Source organism: Carassius carassius, chromosome 46 (genome assembly GCF_963082965.1).
Source record: "Carassius carassius chromosome 46, fCarCar2.1, whole genome shotgun sequence".
NCBI classification, from domain to species: Eukaryota; Metazoa; Chordata; class Actinopteri; order Cypriniformes; family Cyprinidae; genus Carassius; species Carassius carassius.
In genome coordinates, this window is record NC_081800.1 from 19,126,829 (window position 1) to 19,148,640 (window position 21,812).

Genomic DNA, 21,812 nt, shown 5'->3' on the forward strand with positions numbered 1-21,812 from the left:
GCACAATTTTATAACTTGTTACACAACTGTATACTACACCTTTTATACTTCTATATAGCATAAAGCAAATGCAAAGGCCCTGAAAACGGTATAATCCCAAGACCTCAGATAATCAGTCTTTCATCTTGAAATCCCTGAAATTGTACAACACCGATTATGTTCGAAGGTCACATTTTTAAACGTGCCATTGTATTTTTTTTTTCCACACAATATAAGTGGAATTCTGCACACAATTACACATTTTTTTTACAAATCCATACACCAGAAGAATAGTTAGATTTTCACTTTTCTTAGTAAATCTATGAGCTGAAACTAGATGGTATGTAACACACAAAACAAGTGAGCATGTCCGTTTGAAAACGTCACTACACAAATAACATGAAACTTAAATCAGTTTTCACTGTTTTTTGATTCCATGGTTAATGATTTGCATTCTAGACCTTGAATCCAGATTGATCATTAAACCCAACGAGACTTGGCAGAATAAAGTGTGGTGCAATTATGAGACAGGTTAACAGGATAATGCAAAAGTGTTTGACTAAACAGACATGGATTCTTGATGTGACCGTGTTAGGTAGATGTACAGTAAGTAGTTTAGAATAGAAGGAGAAGCCTACTTCTCTCTGTAGTAAAGAAGATACATCTTGAGAGGCTCTGGCAAAGGCAGGCTAAGGATCCTCTCCCTAAAGAGGTTTACTGGAGTCTCTATCACCAAAACACTGCCCTCATTCCTCTCATTCTCTTCTTTATCCTCTAGTTGTTCACAAACCCTTCTGCAATCTTCATCTTCATCCTCATTGTCTGTCGATGACTGGTTGTTGTTGTTGTCCATGGGTCCGGGAATCAAACGACTCATGAACAAATAACTATTGGTCAAAAGAGGGGTGTCACGGTGCTCTCTTTTCTGTTTAAGGTAATTTCTTCGCTTCAGTCCAGTTCTCTGGGGTAGCGGCAAGGATCCAGACCCTGATTTCTTTAGAATGTGACGGATGCTGATGCGGGCCAAATCCTGAAGACTCCGCACCTCGAACATGGCAGCTGGACAACATGAAACAACGGTGTTTTTGACTGCATTTAATTATTATCAATATACTTAATATACACTAAAGTTTTATATATATATATATATATATATATATATATATATATAATTTCAATAATTTTTTTATGTATGTTTTTTTTTAGTTTTTTTTCTTTGTCGTTTATTTTATTGTTATTATATAAAAAGAGATTAACTATTTTATTGTATAATATTGTTGTAATATATTGCCATAATTTGTTACATCTCAAACAAATTGTTAAAATATATATATATATATATATATATATATATATATATATATATATATATACACTAAAGTTCAGAATTTGGGTTGGTAATTTTTTTTTTTTTTTTTTTTGGAAAGAAGTATCACCAGGGCTGCATTTATTTAATTAAAAACATAGTAAAAAGTGTAATATTGTGAAATATTATTTCAATTTAAAATAACTGTTTTCTATTTAAATCTATTTTAAAGTTTAATGTATTCCTGTGATGGCAAAGCTGAATTTTCAGCAGCTATGGCTCCAGTTTTCAGTGTCACATGATTTACATGATCCTTCAGAATTCATGTTGAAAACAGTTGAAACCAAATGAATTTTTGAAATATAACAATGTAATTTTTTTTGTAAAATGGAACATTTTACTGAGACTTTTTCTGAATTTAATGCATTCTTGCTCAATAAAATACTTGTAATACTTTTGAACAGTAGTGTACAGTGCTGTAAAAGACCAAAATAATCAAATGCAATATCATACAACCTTTACACAGAAAATACAGCAGGTGACTTACGTAGGGACACTGCTCTCGGTTTGCCATTTTCCCTGTGCTTAGGGAGCATAAGTGGTGCAAAGGACACAGCAATTATCTTTCTTGTCTCCCATGCGTTATATCCTGTACGGATTATTTTAGTGAGCTAGAACAAATGAGAAATGCAGAGATGTATATAAATTTTACAAATACTGTATATCTTCTGGATTACCTGACATTAGATGCACTGCAAAATTCCTTTAAGTTTTAAATTATTTACCTTTTCTTCCAGTGGCAGTACTAAGATACCCCCGACCTTCAACAGCTTCTTCATGTATTCTTCATGTTCCCTCTGGACCCCTGCGCCACAGTAAACCCTGTCATACTGCCTGGTTTCTGGGGCAATCTCCAAACAGTTGCCCACCACAAAGGAAGGCTCACAGAACTCAAACCTAGACCAAAAATATTAACAATGTCAATCACTTCATTTTCACACTACAAGGGAATGGGTTTATTTTAATACAAAAGTAAAAACCCAAAAGTTACTACACCTGTCAAAACTATCATTTGTCTTGATGAAGAAGTCCAGCTTCTGATAGGCATATTCTATAACATCTTCATGCAACTCCACACCATGATTCACACCAAATGGCCCTGGAAATATGACGTCATTGATCACATATACATATATAATATATACACTTACCTAAAGGATTATTAGGAACACCATACTAATACTGTGTTTGGCCCCCTTTCGCCTTCAGAACTGCCTTAATTCTACATGGCATTGATTCAACCAGGTGCTGAAAGCATTCTTTAGAAATGTTGGCCCATATTGATAAGATAGCATCTTGCAGTTGATGGAGATTTGTGGGATGCACATCCAGGGCACGAAGCTCCCGTTCCACCACATCCCAAAGATGCTCTATTGGGTTGAGATCTGGTGACTGTGGGGGCCATTTTAGCACAGTGAACTCATTGTCATGTTCAAGAAACCAATTTGAAATGATTCGAGCTTTGTTACATGGTTCATTATCCTGCTGGAAGTAGCCATCAGAGGATGGGTACATGGTGGTCATAAAGGGATGGATATGGTCAGAAACAATGCTCAGGTAGGCCGTGGCATTTAAACTATGCCCAATTGGCACTAAGGGGCCTAAAGTGTGCCAAGAAAATATCCCCCACACCATTACACCACCAGCCTGCACAGTGGTAACAAGGCATGATGGATCAGTGTTCTCATTCTGTTTACGCCAAATTCTGACTCTACCATCTGAATGTCTCAACAGAAATCGAGACTCATCAGACCAGGCAAAATTTTTCCAGTCTTCAACGGTCCAATTTTGGAGAGCTCGTGCAAATTGTAGCCTCTTTTTCCTATTAAGTGGAGATGTGGAGTACCCGGTACTAGTGGAGATGAGTGGTACCCGGTTGAGTCTTTTGCTTTTGAAGCCCATCCGCCTCAAGGTTGTGCGTGTTGTGGCTTCACAAATGCTTTGCTGCATACCTCGGTTGTAACGAGTGGTTATTTCAGTCAAAGTTGCTCTTCTATCAGCTTGAATCAGTCGGCCCATTCTCCTCTGACCTCTAGCATCAGCAAGGCATTTTCACCCACAGCACTTCCGCAAACTGGATGTTTTTCCCTTTTCACACCATTCTTTGTAAACCCTAGAAATGGTTGTGCATGAAAATCCCAGTAACTGAGCAGATTGTGAAATACTCAGACCGGCCCGTCTGGCACCAACAACCATGCCACGCTCAAAATTGCTTAAATCACCTTTCTTTTCCATTCTGACATTCAGTTTGGAGTTCAGGAGATTGTCTTGACCAGGACCACACCCCTAAATGCATTGAAGCAACTGCCATGTGATTGGTTGATTAGATAATTGCATTAATGAGAAATTGAACATGTGTTCCTAATAATCCTTAGGTGAGTGTATTATAGCATATGCAGAAAATGTACTGAAAAAAAGGGTTCAAACACGATGAAAATTCTGTCATCATTTACTCAGACTTATGTTGTTCCAAACCTGCAGGACTTTTTTTCTTTTCCGGAACATGAAAAGAAGATATTTATATTTTGAAGAATGTTGGTTCCATTCTCATTGACTTCCATTGATGAAAAAAAAAACATGATGTTAGTCAATGGGAAAAGAAACAGTTTAGTTACCAACCCTCTTCAAAATAACTTTTTTTTAGTAAGTCATTCAGGTTTGGAATGACATGGGGGTGAGTAAATGCGAACAGAATTGTAATGTTTGGGTGGGCGATTTGTTTAAATTTGTCTAAAATAAGAAAAACAAAATCAAAGCCTTTATATTCTCTATAAACTCACCCAGTATAAGTCCCACCATGGTGCTGAGGTAGCCTGTGCCACTGCCCAGATTAAGAAAGGATAAGCCAGGCTGCAGGTCTAGAGCCTCCATCACCTCAGAGTAAATGCAGGGTGCAGAGAGGTGGATGTTGCCATGTCTCCAGGCCAGATCTTTGTAGGCACTGTCACGGAATTCTTCCAGATAGTAGTCAGCGCGGTCAATGGCCCTGAAGGCATGTTCAACCAGATCAGAGCGAATGTACTGAGCCTCCTTCAGGTTGTCAATCAACTCGTCATTGTCCTCCCCGGCACTGACCGCACCTCCCATGTTAGCTCTTTGTTAGGGGCAAAACAGAAGAGAAGCAAATTAAAGACATGTAAGTGTGCATGTGGCCAAAGACAAAAAAACTGGAAATATACTTCCTGTTGTTATGGGCCTTTAAAAAAGTTGAACTGATCAACAACCAGTTTCCTTTTTTGTTTTTTGCTGTAACAATGGTTCTTAATTGGTTTTGCTTTCGGAAAGTAATTACACCCAAAGATTTATTTGATAAAAAATGCAGTAAAACAGTAATATTGTGATATATTACAATTTAAAATAAATATTTTTTTGAATATATTTTAAAATGTAATTTATTTCTGTGATGGCAAAGATTAATTTTTAGCATGATTAGTCCAGTCATCATAAATAAATAAAAAATCCTACTGACCCCAAACATCTTGGCATTCAGTAATTAACCATACAAATCAAACTGAGGTTGACAAATTGTGGTAAGTTTATTTCATTATCCTTACTATGCAATCATATTAGTTGAATTGTATTAGTTTATGTATAAAATGCATATAATCCATTATACATTGCTGTATTGTTTTATCTAACGCAATTACACATACATATTAAAAATGTCCAAATACTTTTTGGGGCTACTCTACATGTTTTGGGACTAACAAAACAGCTTTTTTGTCAAGTTAACGGATGGTGGCGCTGGGCTGCGCTGCTGGAAAGTTAAAGCTTCCCTAGAGACGCTGTGTAGAAACTGCAGATGTGAAAAATGCTCCCACCAATCGCCGCGCGCTCAAATGCAGCTGCGCCATTCGCTAACAAACGCATACTGTCAAGTGTTTTGTTGAACATCCGGGTAGTTTCTCAAATACAGTTAAATATGAAATAACACACATAAACCCATTATTTGTACTCCTCACGACCTCTCGTTCATTCAGCACGCTAAATTACAGATTAGGCTAAGTGAAAATGCACTAACTAAGAGTTTATCATTCTATATTCACTCAGTGAATTCTGTGATTCTGTGAATTCACTCAATTCACAGAAATTACACAATGTAACAGCGAGCACGACTCATATTATGCGCTTACCTGCTAAAAGTAGACTCAAATGAAGACAAAGACAGGAAAAATCGGGATGGTGGTGTTTCGGGGAGAAACTCGTCACGGGAAACACCCCGACGGCTTCACAATCGACCGAGCTGAATCGTCTGACACCCTGAAACAGGCTGATTATGGTCTGTTGATGCTGGCCATTGGGTTAATTGTCTCCTGTTTCAATCTCTCGGTTTCTTCCCATAAACGTTCGCGGTGAGCGGTGCTGGATGTAAACATTGGCCAGCTGACGCCGTGACGTCACACACATAAACATAAATATGGGCCATGAAGCACATGGGTCCTGCAATACATCATTTTATGATATATTCATAAACACAGCGTTCAGCGGTGTTGATAAGGATAGAAAAAAAATACATAGTGACTTTTTTTGTTTTTTACTCGGGTGAGTAATTCTCAAAGCACTCATTTCTGCTTAATTATTGTATGGGCACCGATATATTTTATATATAGGGCCTATATAGAACATTTCCATCGTTATTGCACAGAAGAAAAAATTTTTGATCAGTAACAGGTCATACTGTCACACCTTAAGGGGTAAATTGTCATAAAGGAACCTGCTATTAAACAGCTTATGGTTTTTCAACGACGTGTAGACAGTAAAATAAATCTATAACATTAAAAAGATGTGACAGCTAGCACTGGTCTCCTTTTAAGTTTAACCATTTCAAATCTAGAGAAAATCAGCTCTATGCACAATTTCAAAATGTTGTTGTTTTAAATGTATTTATTTATTTATTTTAACAATAATTGGGGTTTTATTATCAATCATTTTATCAATATTGGGTTTAATATTGATCTTGACAAAATACAAATACATCTTTTCACGTAGACTTAATAAGCTGAATAGAAATTGTGACTGAATAATTTTGCATCCAACAGATGTCATCCAAGTATCCTACTTAGAGAGTGTTTAATTTATATTTTATCTTTGGTCTAATAAATGCCAGAGAATCCAAAATTATTGGGACTGACCAATGTCTCACAAAATATCACTGTTGGATCAAGGGCAATTACAAGTTTGTAAATATGCAGTAATAATAATTTAATAGAAGACAACAGTATTAAATATAACACTCTCTGTTGTAGGTGATAGAATTCCCATTTATTTTATCAACAACATGGGCAAAGACTATCCATATGCAGCAACCACTAACACAGAGACATTTACAAAATAAATATGCAACAAGATCTCCATTCAATTTGTTCTTAAATACTAAATAAATAACAATAAATACATCATATCTGTTCAACCCGCTTCCCTCTGGAGGGTGTCAAAATACTTTTATGGAAAACAGAACTCATTAAATAAAGAAGAATATATAAAAAAAAAAAACTATATAAAAATTGTTAGGTAGAAAATATTTGCACTTAAAAAAGAGATTATAAATCTCTGTCTTTAAAATAAATATGAAGGTTTATAAAATAATTTGCTGTCGATATTCTTAAAATATTGCCTCTTTCACAACGCAGAGGGCAATGTCGCTCCTCTTAATAACTTTAAAAGCTGTGTATAGAATTTTGCTTTCTTAAATAAATTAAGTCCATAAATAGACACTGATTAATAAATAAACAAAATAACCCTTAACATGAATAAATAATAAATTAAACATACAGTTCAAGGACCCAATTTAAATAGCCATAATAATAATAATAATTACAATAATAACATGACGATGGAACTACAAACTATTCATGGAAGTGCAATATCTATGTTCTCAAATACGATAAATATTACTGAATGGAACGGGAGTGCATTTACACCAAATATGAGACAACATTATCATACAGGGATCAAATGTAGCAGTGCTGCATACTACTCATATTTTGTAGAGGGAGGTCATTAATTGTGAATTCACCTTCGGACATACACATAAAACACTCTGTTTTGTAAACACACATAGACTCTCCTCCACAGACACACGACAATCTCACGACTTATTGTTCACGGCAACCTCCATGCACTGAGGGAAGTAAGAAAGGCAGATCAGTGTTGGTGAGAGTTGCTCTAGAAAACAGTAACAAATGGTTTGCTCCAAAAAATACCCCGAAACAAGAAGAGCCAGCTTGGTTTAAGAGGATCTTGTATCTCATCAAAATTGCTACGCAGCAGAATTTTGAATTGTAATTTGGTCCCTTTCTCTGTCTTTCACGGGTCTTGTGACGTTCCTCTTTTACAGAGGGCGCCACATACAAAACCTGAATGTCCTTAAACAGCATTTTTATGTTGTTGGTCTGGTTATTTAACCCACAGTGTCTTGCAGCTGCCGCTCCTCTACTCACACCTCAATGCCTTTGACGGCCTGGTTGATCGACTCGAGTAGGGCTCGGTTCTCTGGGTTCTGATAGCACTCCTTATCGGTGAACATGTGGGTCAGCGTGTCCACATAGGCGTCAAAATTCTGCTCAGTGATGGGCTCTTGCTGTGTAAACAACAGATAATGGTTTGTTAAAAGCAAGCTACATAAAAGTATAATGTACAATATTTGTGCTTGTTGGGTGTAGTCATAAAAGGTAATCAATAGCAAGCGGACTGACCATCTGTGGTAGACGAATGTTGGCAAGGCTACGGATAAGAGCCTGGCTCAGGCCTGACAGTTCCGTGAACAGAGCCTCATTCTTCTCCTCTATGAGCTTATTCTCCTCCTCCATGCTCTTGAGGTTCTTCTCCATGGATGAGATCTATTGAGGGATATAAAAGCATGAACAAACATATGGAAAGAAGTCACCAATAATCCTATTTTCAATTGGTTAGAGCCTAAAAAACTTATTAAAAGAAGTTACCAGTAAAGGGCTGTAGGCTATATGCTCAGATCACATTTCAACATTATGGAAACTTTTACAAATCTGTCTTCATTACAGTTTCTGATGCATGTACTGTTCCAAAGTTTGGGGTCAGTGAGATTTTTAATTCTGAAGGAAATTAATTATTTTATTCAGCAAGGATGCAGTGAAGAATAAGTGAAGACTTTTACTTTTTTTCTATTCTAGAACTTTCTATTCATCAAAGAATCCTGAAAAAAAATTATCATGGTTTCCACAAAAATTATCGTGTAACACTGAAGACTGGAGTAATGGTTGCTAAAAATTCAGCTTTACAATCACAAGAATCAATTTTGATTTAAAAATATTTTCAAATAAATATTGTAGTAGTATTTCAAATTTTAGACCCCAAAGATTTGAATAGTAGTGTTTATATGTATTTGATAAAAGCAGACCTGTGTATGGAGGTTGGCCATGTCTGCTTCCATCTCGATGTTCGACTCATTAAGTTCATTGATTTCTTTGTTCAGCTGTTTTATGTCTTCATCATTGTCAAGAACTGAGGGGATAGAAAAACAATGCAAATGTTAATGAAGAGCACAAAATGAACATAATGGAGGTGAAAGAAGTGAAACTAATTATAGTTGATCTTACCATCACTTGCCCTGAATTTCTTGCTGATGTAATCATCTCCTGGGAACCTGGCTCTCTTCTTGTTAGCTGAAGCTCTAGGGCAACCTGATAGACTGTAGAAAAACATTAGAATCGCAAGATATGAAAAAAAAAATTGCCTTTGGATTATTGTTTTTATTACATCATCACTCAATAACCACAGAAAGCTAAAAATAGGCATTTCTAATATTTCAAATCATATTAGTATGGCATTTCCAGGACAATTAGTTTTTGTTATATTTCTAGCAAAAAAGTATTATCTGTAAATTTCACCAGGCCCTGTCTGTACCTGCGATGAGTGAGAAAACTGCCATTGGCATGTCCTGATCCATCACATCCTGGCGTAGGGCAGGTCGGGCCCTCAGTCTTGAAGGCTTTCCAGGAGAATGGTGTGCCATTTAACATGCCCTCCTTCTGCCGGCGTGCTGCCAGCGGGCACCCATAGGCACTACGGTGGGTGGCATATTTCCCACTGATATGACCCAGACTGTCACAACCTGGCACCGGGCACCTATAGAGAGGTAAGTGATGAACTAGCAGTCAGTTTTGGCATTCTCTAAAGATACAGGCTGTGCTCAGTAAATACACTGTTTTCGTACAGCAAAAGTTGAGATTGTTTTGTAAAAAACATACTTTAGGAGCTCAGAATCTTCTTTGTCATCCTTAGTTGGGGTGATTTTTATTCCTCCCTTCTTGGCACGAGGACATCCAGACAGACTACAAAAGAGATAATGCAAACGTTATTTTTCTGCATGAGCAGTTTGATATTTTTTATACAAGAATAGTTGCCAAACTTGACACTGAATCCTAAAGTGCATATTGAATGTTGATACATTAAATATAATATCTATTAATTAACATACCTTCTATGGGAAGCATAGTTTCCAGTGATGTGTCCTGATCCATCACAACCTGGGGTAGGGCATCTGGAGGCCACAAAGAGAAAGACATGCTGTTAGCATGAACTTAGCATTGCTTTAGAAAGATACAATTCAAATATCACACATACAATCATACTGGAAGTTTAAATAAACTTGGGCTTCAGTCTGGATGCTTAATGTGTCTCCGCTGGTTTGATGCATCTCTAGGACACAGTCCAAGAGAATTGTATTTTTGTCCACTGAAAATGTAAAGTGATTACTGGTTCAAATAGTGCAAGAATAGCCAAAGGGACAGTAAATAGTGCTTTGTGTTAACAGCAGTATTCAGTAAAGTCAAATAAAAGCCGTAATCTGTGAGGAGTCATTAGAGGAAAAGTTAGAGCACAAACATACTTGAGTTCAGCAGTGTGGGCAGCCATGAGGGTCCGAAGACTTTTATCAGCAAGGGGACAACCAGAGAGACTGAAGAACAGTAGAAAAACACCAGGAATAAAGAATAGAGGGAAGGAGATTTAATTGAAGATGGAAGATTGAAAGATGGAAGGAAATTTCCTACCGTAAATATATCAAAACTTATATTTTGATTAGTAAAATGCATTGCTAAGAATTCATTTAGACAACATTAAAGGCGATCTCTATTGTATTTAGATTTTTTTGCACCCTCAGATTCCAGATTTTCAAATAGTTGTATCTCGGTCAAATATTATCAGATCCTAATAAACCATACATCAATGGAAAGCTTATTTATTTTGCTTTCAGATAATGTATACAGCTCAATTCGAAAAAATTCGGTCCAGGGTAACATATGTGTGTGTGTGTGTCTGTGTGTCTGTGTGTGTGTGTGTGTGTGTGTGTGTGTGTGCTAAATATCACACTTATATAAAGAAACCTAAATTAACTACAAAGAGATGTGAGAAAATGAGTTGGCCAAATGCATTAAAGAGACATATAACATTTGGTTTGCAGTCAATATACAGGTGTATGCTATAGGCAGCTGAAGCTATAAGGGTTCAGCAGAGAGGAAAACAGATAAAGAAAAAAGAAAACACAAGCAGGGCTGGTCAGACTAGAAATACTGTGTCAGCTTCTGGCATACCTGCGGTGTGATGCATAGTTCCCAGTTATATGTCCACTGCCATCACAACCTGGTGTGGGACATCTGGAGGGAGATGGAGAGAGTATTAAATACCCGTGGAATCATTCTTGAAATGTATTAACCTTAGCAAGACACTCAATTTACAGACTTCTTTTAATGGCTTAGCAGATGTGTTTTATATTTAAATAAGGCAGTTGCTGCAGCAGACACTTACAGCAAGATCTCTTTCTTGCTGTCCTTGGGCTGGAATTTGACCTTGAAACTGGAGGTTGTGACCTCACCGGGGTACTTCCTGTCCTCCTCCATGCTCTCCTGAGTGGCATCATCATCATCTCCATCAGAGGAGGCGTATGAGTGTGTGGTGTACTCAACCTGAGGACATGGCACATCACAACAGAAAATTGTAAAACAGGTCTTTTCCAAAATTCCAAAATGCTGTCAAGATTTAACCATGAAGTGAGACTATGTGAATATGTGAAATTTACCTCCTCTGGTTCCTCCTCCTCTTTCTGTCGGTTTGACTTGGTGTAGTCCAGAGGCCCCTCCCACTCCTCTTGTTTGTAGGTGTGGCTGGAGTGGGGTGAGGTGACGCCATGGTGTTGAGAAGATGATGACGAGGATGAAGATGGGTCTGGTGACCTGACTCCTTCCCTCTTGGGTTTCTTCATGCTGAGGTCCAGTGTGCCATTCTCATCCACCTCAATGTCCATGTCCTAGATTGTAGAAGAAATTCATAAGAATATATTGTATATAATGTGGATGTTATGGAACCTAACTTTCCAGATTCAGACAGAGAGAAACTCACTTTGCCGGCCTGGTCTGGCTGTTTGGCGCTGAGGTTTTCAGGCCTCTCCCAGCAGCGGGTGGACAGGTTGAGAATGGCAGTGGCAGCCATGTGTGCGGCTTCGGCATCATGGGTATAATCGTACCCACTTGAGGTGGAAGAGGAGCTGCTTTTGGTGTAGCCTCCTGACAGGCTGTGGCTGGGGGATGAGGCTTTAGGAAACGGTTTGGCTGTTCATTATAATAATATTATATATAATAATAATAATAGTATACGTTTTAGTATATATAATAATGGAATGAGAGGGATGCTTACATTTGAAGGCTTTAGGTGAGGTTTCGCTGGTGGGCATCTTGGGTGCAAGCAGGCGCTTGCCAAACACCTGTACATCGAAGCTTGCATAGTCAAAGGACACCTTAGAATACTTCTCCAGCTCCTTGGCCAGGTTGGCACGAGGAGTGGCTGGCATGGCATTGGGCCTGTAGCTACCATACTGAGGGATGTCCAGCTGTTTCACAAAACACATCGGCCTGTAGATAAAAGAGTGTTTAGTTACAATGATTACCCATCAAGCTCTTTTGTGTCTGTAAGGGTTCTAGCTAGCATGTTGAAAAGTGGAGGAAAACACTCACCTGAGAACTCTGTCAGAGTTTGAGCCTCCACTCACAGGATCACTGACAGAGGTCTGCGGCTGTGGCTGCTTTTCATGGCTTTTGTGTTTCCCTGCAGCAGCAGCAATTGGGCAGCCAGAGAGACTGAAAGTGTAAAATGTAAGAGCATTACATGGTTATAGGGAAACTTGATACAAACAGAAACTGACACCTCAAAAAATAGTTAAGGAGCAGTACCTGCGATGTGTGTTGCGGTTGCTGTTCACATGCCCCTGTCCAGTGCATCCAGGTGTTGGACACTTTAGTACATTCTCGTGCATTGCCAAGACTAGTGCCAAAAACACACATTATTATATTGAATATTTAATACTACCTTTAAAATGTAGTTTTTTTATTTAATATTTGTATTCAGCAAGGATGCATTTAAATTTACATTTATAATGTTATAAAAATTATTTTAAAAATAAATTAAATAAATGTAACATTTTAGCCACCGTTAAATAAATCTTAAATGTTTTAAATGTTAATTGTTTAATTTAAATAAATTGTTTGAAAAAAAATTAAATGTACCACGGTTAATTCAAAAATTAAGCACCACAACTATTTTCACCATTGACAATGACAAGAAATGTTTCTTGAGCACCAGATCAACATACAAAAATTATTTGTGAAGGATCATGTGACACTAAAAAATGGAGTAATGATGCTGAAAATTCAACTTTGCCATCACTCGAATATATTACATTAAAATATAAATATATTAATATATTAAAACAGATTTTTTTTTTATTGTAATGATTTTTCACAATATTACTGTTTCTACTGTATTTTCGATCAAATAATGCAGCCTTGGTAAGCAAAAGAGACATAAAAAAATTCTTACTGGTCCCAAACATTTAAACAGATATATATAGTAACGGTGCAACACAATGCTTACTCTCTGGAGGGATTCTGTCCTTGTGTGGGCACCCAGAAAGGCTGCGGTGGTGTGGGTATAATCCAGTCACATGACCTGTCCCATCACATCCTGGAGTAGGGCACTTTACTTCCTTCTTCTCTGATCTAGAACCTTCTATGTGAGAAGACAAAAACAAATTAATCTCCACACCCCCACACACTGTACCTAGATGATAATGTTATCTAAATTAAATTGGTAAATGTTTCTGTCACCTTTGCCATAGTACGCTCTGCGTGCTGTGATGTCCATGCTCTTATTCATCCTCTCCTCTGAGCTGTGGTAGCGCTGCTGCTCAGGAGAGCAGCTCTCTTCAGAACTGCTGCCGGTTTGTTTGGCTTTCAGAGCAATGGCCTGTTCGAGAAGTCCCAGGTTCCCCCGTGTCATGTCGTACGTCTCTGAATCATCTGTGACCTCTGACCTCTGTGAGATGCTGTCCAACTCGTCATCGTCTGCTTCATCGGCCTCCTCTTCTTCTCTGTCATCATCCTCTTCCTCTTCTTCTTCTTCCTCCTCTCCATCTGAACCCAACTCGATGACTACAGTGGGCGAGTCTTTATCCGAAGCATCATCTCTTTCTTCTTCATACTCCTCATCTTCACCAAGAGGATGGTCAAGGTTTATGTTGCTGTGTGTCATCATGTCTAATTCCTGAGCTGATGCAGCGGGGACAGGGGCAGTTAGGGAGGAAGGCTCTACCTGGGATTGGATCTCCTCCTCATCTTCCTCCTCCTCCTCATCATCATCTTCACTGTCTTTCTCAGTCTCCAGAGTCTCTTTGGTCAGGATTTTGCCAAATTCTCCGCTGTAGTACTGGTGATCTGAGTTGTTCTTCTGACTCAAACATTGTGTTTCCTCTTCCACCTCTTCCTCCTCCTCCTCCTCCTCCTCTTCTTCTTCCTCAAGTGTTCTCACAGGCTCGTCGGTCTCTTTTAGCTGCTGGGTAACTCGCTCCTCTTCTGTAATCTCTTCTGCTTCCTCCTCTACCTCTTCCTCTCGAGCCTGAATCTCTTCTGCGACCTGTAGCCCCTCCTCTGCCTCGGTATCCATGGTGATTTGTTGGATGGATGTAGCCTCGATACTGGCTTCTTCATTCTCAATTTGATTCTCTGGAATTGGACTTGATATTTCTCTGACAGGTGTCTTTTTCTCTTCTGAATCCACTTGTGAAATTTCTTCTGAAGGAAAGACAAACTTTTTTTGCTTAAATTACACACAAAAAAACTTAAAAAAAAATGTTTCTTGACATGTTTGGGTGACAATTGTTGATATAATAAAGCTTAAATAAATTAAGACTACAGTAAATGCACTGCATGGCACATAACTTCAAAAATAATAAATCATTTCTGTAGTTAATAGGTTATTAACCCACCCGTCATTGCTTCTGATGCAGGTGTTTTTTCTTTTGCTTCCATCTTTTTATCAGCAGTGTCCTCTTCAGACTCCACACCCTCATCTTTTGTTTCTGTTTCACTGTTTGTGTCACTGTCTGCATTGAATCCATCATCCATGGCCAGCTTTAGGGGGTTTGGCTTCTTTTTGGGGGCTGGCTGATTCTCCTCGGCCTCCTGGAGTTTTCTTTTCTTAGCCAATGGGCAGCCCAATGCACTGAAATAGATGAAAAGGTTAGATAAAAACTCAGTTGCTTAATTTCTGAAGTATTTTTATTGGCAACTATTAGAGAAAGAATTCTTACTACTTACCTTCTGTGTCGTGCATACTTTCCACTGACATGGCCTAAGCCATCGCATCCTGGCGTAGGGCAGCTGCAAAACAGGGGTTTTGATTAGCTATATTCATTAACCTTCTTAACTCTGATCGTTATAAACATGATGAGTAACACTAAAAAAACATAAAAGCTCTAACCTGTATTCTTGTCCGACAAGCTCAAGAGGAACTGAAGTAAGGAGCAAGATAAAAGCTCTGTAAGTCATCAAATTCACTGAAATGGACAAAAAATATTTTTCTAGTTTTTAAGAGGCTCTCACCTCTAATTCCTTTTGAGCGTGTCCTCGTCCGCTTCTCATCTGCGTCTTGGTTCATCTGGAACACAAACACATGAGGGCTTATGAGATTATTATAAATATTTTTTTTAGATATTTACACTCACCATTTCTCTAATGTGTCTCTAAAAAACATATTTAAAAAAAAAGTACATTGATACTGTTCTCCAGCTCTTATACCTTCAGATTGTGATTTTTAGCCTCAGATCTGAGCAGGTCTGATTTCTCAGCCCCAAATCCTCTTAAATGCTTGTAAAGAGCTCAATCAATAATACACATCCAATAAGTACTTTCAAATGCACATCCCTCCCAATCCTTAGAGGAATCGAAGTAAAATATAAAAAAGAAATAAGGCCCTCCCAGAATGAGAAAGATGTCAGAGCTTTGGAAAAGGAAAAGTACTTTTAGCTTCTATGGTTTTGTGGTAGAGGATAAGAGGATAAGAGATATTTAATGAAATTGAAGCTACTCTGACTCACACACACACACACACACACACACACACACACACAAACACACATAATGTCTCACTTTTAGTCTATGGTTTTGTGGTAGAGGATAAGACAAGAGATAATTAATGAAATTGAAGCTACTCTGACTCACACACAAACACACATAATGTCTCACTTTTAGTCTCCTACTCCTCTTGTTCTCACAGCTGCTGACTCTGTCCCCTCGTGTCCACCTCTGGCTCAGCAGCTGGCCTCTGAACTCATTCTCTGTTGGACAGAAAGTATAAGACAACAATTTCAGTCTGACATGGCCAAATATTTAAACGGGCATACTTAATACTACACAACGAAATGAGAAAAAAAAATTGAAACTCATTGAAAGTGGCATTTTGACAATGGATTCTAATTTTTTGTACAAAGTATTCAAATTAAAAATGTAAAACTACTTACTATATATTATATATAAATTATATTTTTATGAGTAATATTAGTGTGAAATATGCAATGAAACTTAAATACCAAGAAAACACACATAGTCTTTGCGAGCAATTGAGCCTCTCATAACAAAAAGTAAGCAAAGCAAATCTAGGACAGTAATGCTGATTCATACGCAGCTATTGTAATGTCATTTTCCACAGGATGAATATGAATTCCTCTAATCCAGAAACAAATAGCCCCCAGAAGACCCAAGCACTTTGGAAACTGAATGGGCTTTCAACAGTCCATCATGGTCTGACATGGCTCTGGTGTTGATTATTCTTCCTGGGCGATGAGAGATCTGGCCATGACCCAGCTGTTTTTTATCAGAGCATCATTACATGTGGTCTGATTACGTTTTAAGCACCACCTGGTGCTCAGTCACGTCACACACGTAACAGGGGAGGGAATTCCCTTGAGAAACACAACAATTGCAGTACATGCCACATAAGACGCAATACACAATGCATTTCTTAGAACTCAATATCCCGTGTTTGTTCGCGTGGAAACCAGTTTAACTGACTTTACTGCATTTGCTGAAATCTTTTATAAAAGTAAGATGAATACAAAAGAGAAGAACATAAAATACCTCTGAAAATTAATGTATCATTATTTTCCAGCACATTAGGAGTTAAGTAATTTGATAATGTTCTTCAAAATAGCGCTTTCAAAGGCACTTCCAAAGACAACAACATGTAAATAATAAAGAACATTCACATGCTGAAATGTTATTCTAGATAAAAAAAAGGAGTTGGTGTGAGTTGATCCAGTGTCTTTATTCCAAATCACTTGGACCTGAATGATTTCAGGAATCAGGAATTATATATTAAAAAATTAGGCCAACTCTCTTAAATAGCTGTATGTCCCAGCATACAAAAAACAGTTTGACTCACATAAAGTAGGCCCAAGCATGAAATGGACCAAAGGGAGTGCATGTTAGCCACAAATTGCTCTTACGTTTTAGTATAGATTAATATTAGTATTTCCTTTGTCGCATCAGGCCCTTAAATTCGAAAAAGCACCATGATGCTGCTGCGCATAACCTCTTCTAGCACACCACGCCTTTCAATTACTATCAGCCATCCCTCCGCCTTTAAAAAACTGTCACTTTCCTCGAGGAGAAACAATGATCCAGCAGAACATGTTTACAAGACCCGTGACTGTATTATTAAAGCAATAACGTTATACAGAGGTCCTAAAACAAGCATAAGCGATGAATAAAGAGCAACTTAAATGTAAAACCGATAGAGAGGCGTTAATCTAATAAATGAACAGTGCATTATGTAGGCCTAGCCTGAAGTAAACATATGGTTCGTGCGCATTGTTTTGCTTCTCGTAAATAACGCACGCAGACAAGAAACATATGCTGCTTTTGCTTTGCTTAAGGGTTTCTAATAACTATTTGTCCATTCCCATAAAATACATTGTAGCTTATTTGCAAATATATCTCTGACTTAGTGTGAATAAACAAACTTCGATTTATATTCCGCTTGGCTTTAAACTTCCACGTTTCGGTTTCGACTATAAATAGCTATAGTTTTAAAACAACGACAACACTGAAAATGTAATATGAGAAGAGAGCCTGGATATTGTGTTATAGATGCGAGAGGCCCTTTAGTTATTGGGTTTCTTGGAAATAAACCCGCGATGTAACTCAAATACAGATATTTAAAACTCATTGTTGAATTGTTTTAGTACGCAAGCAAAAATAAGGCAAAATGTGCAGGAAATGTAACTTAAACACGATGAAATGGCACTTCTTTTTTAAGAGATTACAAGTCCGGCGTCCACTTGGCTTCAATAGTAACGGAAATCCAAACCAGCAAACCTTTCCAAACACTGAATTTCTCATCCACATCACCATCCGAATTAGTAAACAAAAAATACCATAAGCAAACGACGTTTTTTCAAGGAGATGCAAGCGGCCTCTTGCTCTTTGTAGGCTGTGTGTTTTAACTTCAGTGTTGTACACCTCCCCTTCAGAAGGAGTCTCGTGCCGCTACCGTTAAAAACCTCTTAATAATTCGCTCGGGACCGGTTCGAAACCTATTCATGTCGTAAGCAAGACGCATATATCCATTCATCGACAGATAATGTGAGGACAAATGCTGCCAAAATCATTTCTCCACACGCTTTGTCGAAGATACCGACTTACCTTTCGCTCACAGGCCCATTGTCCACCCCTCCTCTACCCTGAGCCGTGACATCATCATCATAGTAAATCATGTACAACACAAGATGGAGAGTGGGCCGCTATTGACCCCCACCCACCCGATATAAAACACTCACACGCAAGAAGAAAGTCCTTTGACATTTTACTTACAATCTAATATAAATTCTTCGGTAATTTTGGAATAAAAAAATAAAATCTCTACGTTTAGATGCAGGAGCTCGCCTGAAAGTTCAGTACCCAGAACAGCGCTGTTTCAGTACCATGGACAAGAGCGCTATCCGTGGCAGGTGTTTAGCAAAAATAAAAATATATATTTTTAATGACTATACCGCAGTTTATTGATGAATACACTAAATTAAAAAAGAAAACTAATAAATAAACAAATTACGCAAAATATATCAAGTAATCTGAACATCAAATACATGCATTTGTTTTATGTTTAAAAGTACTGTTGTCCAATTGCCGTTCACGTTCATTATCAACAAGAAAGATAATAATTTCTAACACCGAAAAAACACAATTCTTTAATATGGAACTATTTTTTTCCTGTGCAATGACACATTTGCTTTGCTTCAAAAGCGTTGAACTACTTTTATTTTATGTTCTTCTAGAAGCCTAACAACGTGACCTAGTTTTGTGAATTAACATGATAGTGAATTAGACATGATGAAGTAAACGGTTAAATTATTATTATTTATTCAGAGTTTTCCAGACTGTTTAATGTCGAATAAAAGTGAAGTTTTAAGTTTAACTGCTGACTTAATTGTTTTATGATGTCAAATTGATTTTAATTGTTAATAAATCACTTTTCTACCTGAGTAATGAACTTCAATTTCACTTTTGGGGAATTTCTTAATTCTCTTAAAAATAAAATGAATATATAAATATATATTGTTAACATTACTACTGAAATCATTTTACAGTGCTGTAAACCAACCAAGCACAGTGCAGTTGCAAAGTTTGACTAATGGTAAAATTTTAAAATCAACCTATAAATACTAACTTATTATAATAGGTTATTATAAGGTTACATGCAGTAGAAAGAGAGGTAACGGAAAATGCATTTGCTTTATAATGAAGGGGGAGGGGAACTCTTTACTAAACTTCAAAAAAAGTTTATTTTCATGTATGAAGCAAGCAAAAGCCTTTGAGAGTTTTGCATATTTAATGACACCCAGGTTCTTCGGTTACCAGCTGGAACTTTGCTCACCCCTGATCCTAAAGTTTCGTATACAGATGGATATCCCAGCATACGATTAAAGCCAGTCTGTTCCCACTGGTCAGACACTGTGTATAAATATTACATGGGAGGCAAGCTGAGCGAATGAGAAGCACAACACCCGGAATCCCCCCATAGCCAGATGGACTGATCGCTCCCAAATACAAAAGTTTTAATACGGCAGAAGTCCAACAGTCTCTGAGTTTAAAGCACAGCTCCCTCTGGCAGACAAAAGTGGCCTTTGTTTAAAAACTGTCTGCACAGGGGTTTCGTTTCGCAATAAAAAATAAATAAATAAATAAATCTGTGACATGGGTCAATACCATGCGTTCGTTGATAGTTTGAAAGAGTTTAATCGTAATCCAAGTCTATTTAGTCAACGTTTTATAATAATACTCAAAATGAAAGTAAACAAAGAAGGAAACAACAACAATTGTCCCTATCGGTATAAATACAATCCGTTTTCAGTATAATCAGTCGGTATAATTATATTAATCGTGTTTTAATTACAATAATAAAAAAGTATTGTGACAGTTAAAGTGAAAGTTACAGTTAAAGTGAACCAAATCCAATTAAATGCAAAACCACGGCGAACCAGACCTAAGTTTGACGAGAGCAAAATGCTTTATAAAAATAAGGAACCCAGCACTCACCCAGAAAAGTTTTACACAGCTTCATCCTTGCGGTGATTTCTTCGCCTTTGACACCGCAAAACTACTTAACTTCATTACAGAGAAAGTTTCTTTAAAGAAAACTTCCAGACAGAGGTGGGCGGACTTATTTCGTAGAAGTTTGCTTCCACCAATCAGCGGCGGTGGGTAATTTCCGTTCATCTCGACAAGCCAATGAGGGCGCGCCTCACTGCCTGTGTCCCTCACATTCTCACAATGACCTCTGAAAATGAAAACAAAAGCTTGTCTTGTACGCCTCGAGTGTCAGGCGCTTTAAAACTTTTACTGAATGATTTTTTTGTACTTCTTCAAAAAATACATATTTTAAACACATTTAAACAAGGCAAGAGAGTGCAACCTGAAATTAGAGATAACTTTTCTAAAGAGACAAAGAATTAAAACTCATTGTTTGCCACTACTTTTGTGCTGTGTGTCTCAGACTGGTCAGTCATGATATTTATAGTATTTTAAACATGTAGATGCAAAGTTTATTTTTATTTTTATATTTATACAATATTTATTTATTTAGTGCAGGGCCTTTGAGGACTTCAAGGTTACTTTACAAAGTAAACCAATTAAAAAAAAAATTTGTAAACGTATTCTTTAAAAACACTTTTAGTGTCTATAAACTCTATAAATCAGATTATTAATCAATCAATCAATCAATCAGTGAAACCTCATGCTCTCAGATCAGGCCTTCTCATTCTTTCTCAAACTCAATCTGTGCACTCTGGTGTGCCTCTATTCTCCCCCACTCTTAACTCTGTCAGGCCAGTGAGAAGGCATATGTGCTGGGTTGCTGCTGGAGCCCACGTATCCCTCTTTACGTGATACCCCCATGACAGATGGGCCTACTGATAATGATGCTGAGAATCCCCCCCCCCCCCCCCACGACCACTAACTTGCTGTTGCCATGGTGAGTAAGGAGGGGGACCATGGGATGTATGGAGGGGGCCAGGGGGTGCTCATTAAGGCATTTACACTTATTGTACACCAGGCCTGTAGAAAGTGTGAAAAGCTTTTAAAGGTTTATTTGAAAGGACTCCTATGAACATATGAGTACGTGGAGCCAGTGTTGTCGCAGTGGCTGTTATGTGTTTAACTGTAGATTGTTTGACATTAGTGAATATTGACGATGAAGGATTTTACGGTGTCTCTTTTTTCTTTTGCTTTGAGAGAGTATTGATTATTTACACTGTTCCTTCTCATACATAATGGTTGATGATGACTGTTTATTAGTATATGACATGTTGAAGAGCTGAATGAAATACTTCTGTATTTGTATGTGAAATATGTCTACGGGGAGGGAAAACGTCTAAACCCACTCATTCTCCTTCTTTATAGACATGCACATGGCCCCATTACAATAACAATGGCTAACCACACTTTAGGGCGGAGCTTAGAGTGTGATTTCCAGGCCACTGAGCCAGGCTTCCTAAATGAGCTGTGTGTGTGAGTGTGTGTGTGTGTGTGTGTGTGTGTGTGTGTGTTTGTGTGGTGAAGGGCTTTTTGGCACAGCTGTCACCCTGGAGGGTGATATCAGGCAAGCCCAG

At 37.8% G+C, this 21,812-nt stretch overlaps 2 protein-coding genes across 6 annotated transcripts; both read right to left on the minus strand.

The window, feature by feature from the left end:
• Window positions 1-282: 282 nt before the first annotated feature.
• LOC132129078 (protein-L-isoaspartate O-methyltransferase domain-containing protein 2-like) lies at window positions 283-5,736 on the minus strand. The gene is made up of 6 exons (XM_059540506.1): window positions 5,479-5,736; window positions 4,126-4,439; window positions 2,342-2,444; window positions 2,071-2,242; window positions 1,833-1,956; window positions 283-1,038 (listed from the first exon to the last, which is right to left on the minus strand). The coding sequence occupies exons 2-6, from the start codon at window positions 4,430-4,432 to the stop codon at window positions 614-616; spliced, it is 1,131 nt and encodes a 376-aa protein (XP_059396489.1). The 5' UTR covers window positions 4,433-4,439; window positions 5,479-5,736; the 3' UTR covers window positions 283-613.
• Window positions 5,737-6,585: 849 nt separating this feature from the next.
• On the minus strand, window positions 6,586-20,360 carry LOC132128910 (myelin transcription factor 1-like). Of its 5 annotated transcripts, none has more exons than XM_059540308.1 (23): window positions 20,242-20,360; window positions 15,895-15,986; window positions 15,253-15,307; window positions 15,131-15,164; window positions 14,968-15,030; window positions 14,637-14,872; window positions 13,480-14,442; window positions 13,247-13,378; window positions 12,547-12,637; window positions 12,331-12,453; window positions 12,014-12,228; window positions 11,720-11,928; window positions 11,400-11,627; window positions 11,129-11,286; window positions 10,915-10,977; window positions 10,212-10,280; window positions 9,801-9,863; window positions 9,571-9,654; window positions 9,227-9,448; window positions 8,920-9,011; window positions 8,721-8,824; window positions 8,041-8,184; window positions 6,586-7,925 (listed from the first exon to the last, which is right to left on the minus strand). In XM_059540308.1, the coding sequence occupies exons 1-23, from the start codon at window positions 20,264-20,266 to the stop codon at window positions 7,782-7,784; spliced, it is 3,609 nt and encodes a 1,202-aa protein (XP_059396291.1). In that variant the 5' UTR covers window positions 20,267-20,360; the 3' UTR covers window positions 6,586-7,781. The 5 variants fall into 5 exon arrangements, with proteins under 5 accessions (XP_059396291.1, XP_059396289.1, XP_059396290.1 ...); XM_059540306.1 differs by having other exon boundaries at window positions 13,247-13,381; XM_059540307.1 differs by having other exon boundaries at window positions 13,247-13,381; window positions 15,131-15,161; window positions 20,242-20,353.
• Between the last annotated feature and the right edge of the window lie 1,452 nt (window positions 20,361-21,812).